A 2,533-nucleotide genomic window follows, 5' to 3' on the forward strand; every position below is an offset into this window, starting at 1 on the left:
TCCCGGCGGAAGGAAAATACACAACGGGGTTAAAAATATTATCTGTCTCAATACAGAGTTCTGTACAAGCTGACATTCACAACGGGCTAAAGAAAAGGCTTATTTATAAATATATATACACATATATACAGATCTGTAAAAGCTGACATTCACAACAGGCTAAAGAAAAGGCTTTTTTATAAATATATATACACATATATAAATAAATATACATATAGATATAAATATATGTACTTATTACAGTATATAAATAAACATATCCATATATTTACATACACATACATATATGTATTTATATACATATATACATATATATTTATATATGTGTGTATATTTATAAATACACCTTTTCTTTAGTTTTTTTTGGCAGCAATATATTATTAGTATTATTTTGAAGCAGCAAACTGAAGATTGATGCTTCTCTCTGTATAAACTTTGCTTTTTCTCTAGGGTGGGTGGAGGTTTGCTTTGGGTTGAACTAGCAAAATAAAAAAAAAAACAAAGACGGTGGGGAGCGCTAGGTTAGTGGACACTTAAGTGACCACAAGTGTACGCATGTCCCTGTAACGGACTGGAAAACTGACCAGAGTACACGCCGCCCTCCTGGAAGACTGTAAGAGACCCCTGGTCCTGTTTTGACGAAACCTTCACACTTCAGTGTGGGGACTGTGGATGTCAAGCCGCTGAACTCCAAAGCTGATGTGAGACAGACTCCTATCAGAGCAGCGACACCGGGGAATACAACAAGAGGTAAGAAAGCTCCACACCTCACTGCTAATTTACCAAGTCCTTGATCTGACGCGGGTCCCGAGTGTTCAGGCGCTTGCAGCACATCGCCATTCTTCCCTTGATGACTTAATGCAATTTACATGCATTCGACGGCCACAAAAGCTTTATTGCCCCAGACTGCACACTGTGATGGGCATATGTTTCTGATTCCGCCTTGTGAGGATAATCATTGTTTTTCACTAAAACTATGAAAGCAAGGGAAAATGTGCAAAAGCTCACTCACACTTCATCAAAGTGCTTCACCCTCAGGATGTGAAAATATTACACTTTTTATTGTAGCCACCACCCAGGGTAAAAGTGTTGTTAAATCTGTTACAGGTGGCGTTGTCATCCTTTGTATAAAGGCTATCTAAACCGTGGGCCTTTTGTTTATGAACCATATCTTGACGTGCCACAGAAAGAGAAGCACGGCTCTGAAAAATAAAACGAGCCCTGGCTGCGTGCCATTCAGTTGCTTCACTTTCAGGCCCATGGTTATACACAGGCTGGTTCACTTTCACTTTTCTTGCCTTTTAACCCTTTTCTTTAGTTTAATGCCGTTCAGTTTTGGTTGCTGTTACATAACAGGAAGAATTAGAACGACGGAGAAATCAGACTAAAAACGGCCATTTAACCATGTGGCAGCTGCTAGGTTAGCGTTAATGAGTTAGAAAACAAACAACATTTTTACCTTTACACTAAATGACCTGTAGTCCTCAATTACTATTTGTAGCCAAATTATTCATAATTAGCACATTCAAATTCAACAGTCAATCACATTAATACATTTGTGGAGATCAGATTTTTTTGTCTTACACATTTTAACTCGTGCTAAAAAATATGCTAAAAGCTAAAAAACTTGTCATATTTAGGAATGTTGATTAGCCTGGATTTATCATGATTATTCTTGATTACATTTAAAATTAATTGCAATGAATTATGATTCCACATACTGTGATTAATCTAATCTTCTGACAGCCCTTGTGATCATGACACTTCTTTAAAGGTCCAGTTCTATCTTCTCTTCTACTTAAGAGAAGATTGCCTCAAATAAGCCCATCATAATCTCTTCAGTGTGTCGGCACACGGCAGGAAGTGTTGGGTCTCTCCCCTTCCATAATACGTATTCCATGGTCTGCACCACAAACCCCAGCACGCACATTCGATATGGAAAACTTTCTCCAAGGACACATTTATCTACAGTTTCCGTCGGAGTTCCCCAGAGTGGCACACGAGTATGGAATTCAAACAACTGATGACTACTCTGAGGTCTGTCCACGGTCTCCGCGCGCTGATTCAACGCGCACGCAGTTATACATCATGCCGCCTGTATTTTTCCCAGCCTTTCACTTCGGGTTTACATTTCTCTCATTCCTTGGCTCTCTCTCCTTCTGTGTTTGCCTCCACAGCCTAATTGGTTGTCTTTCCCACAGGGAGAGAAACGGGCCGAGATAGGAACCATGTTGAACTAATTGCTTGCGGTGGTACTGGTGGTCTGATGAAATGTTGGGCTGATGCTGGTTCCTCTGCCAGGATATGGGCTACGACTGTGAGGGGTCCAGATGTCTTTGCACCTCCTGTCTCCCTGTCGTTGCCCGTCGTTTTTTTACTGACATTTTTCTCACTCTCTGTGTCTGCGCTAAATGATTTAATTAAGGTTGAAGCGTAAAATCCAAGAAATTAAAAAAATGAAATATTCCAAGACAAGAACACGTACAGCAGCAGTTCTAATTATAATCTTAAAATGTCAAGCTTAAAATAAGCA

At 39.6% G+C, this 2,533-nt stretch overlaps 1 protein-coding gene across 1 annotated transcript in view; it reads right to left on the reverse strand.

The window, feature by feature from the left end:
* Nucleotides 1–465: 465 nt before the first annotated feature.
* stx8 (syntaxin 8) overlaps nucleotides 466–2,533 on the reverse strand; it is a 29,990-nt gene continuing 27,922 nt past the window's right edge. The window contains exon 8 of the mRNA XM_025058869.1: nucleotides 466–714. Within this exon, the coding sequence (XP_024914637.1) occupies nucleotides 518–714 (197 nt within the window). The 3' untranslated portion in view covers nucleotides 466–517. The remainder of the gene's footprint in view (nucleotides 715–2,533) is intronic.

This window comes from Cynoglossus semilaevis, chromosome 9 (genome assembly GCF_000523025.1).
Source record: "Cynoglossus semilaevis isolate Cse_v1.0 chromosome 9, Cse_v1.0, whole genome shotgun sequence".
Classification (NCBI taxonomy): domain Eukaryota; kingdom Metazoa; phylum Chordata; class Actinopteri; order Pleuronectiformes; family Cynoglossidae; genus Cynoglossus; species Cynoglossus semilaevis.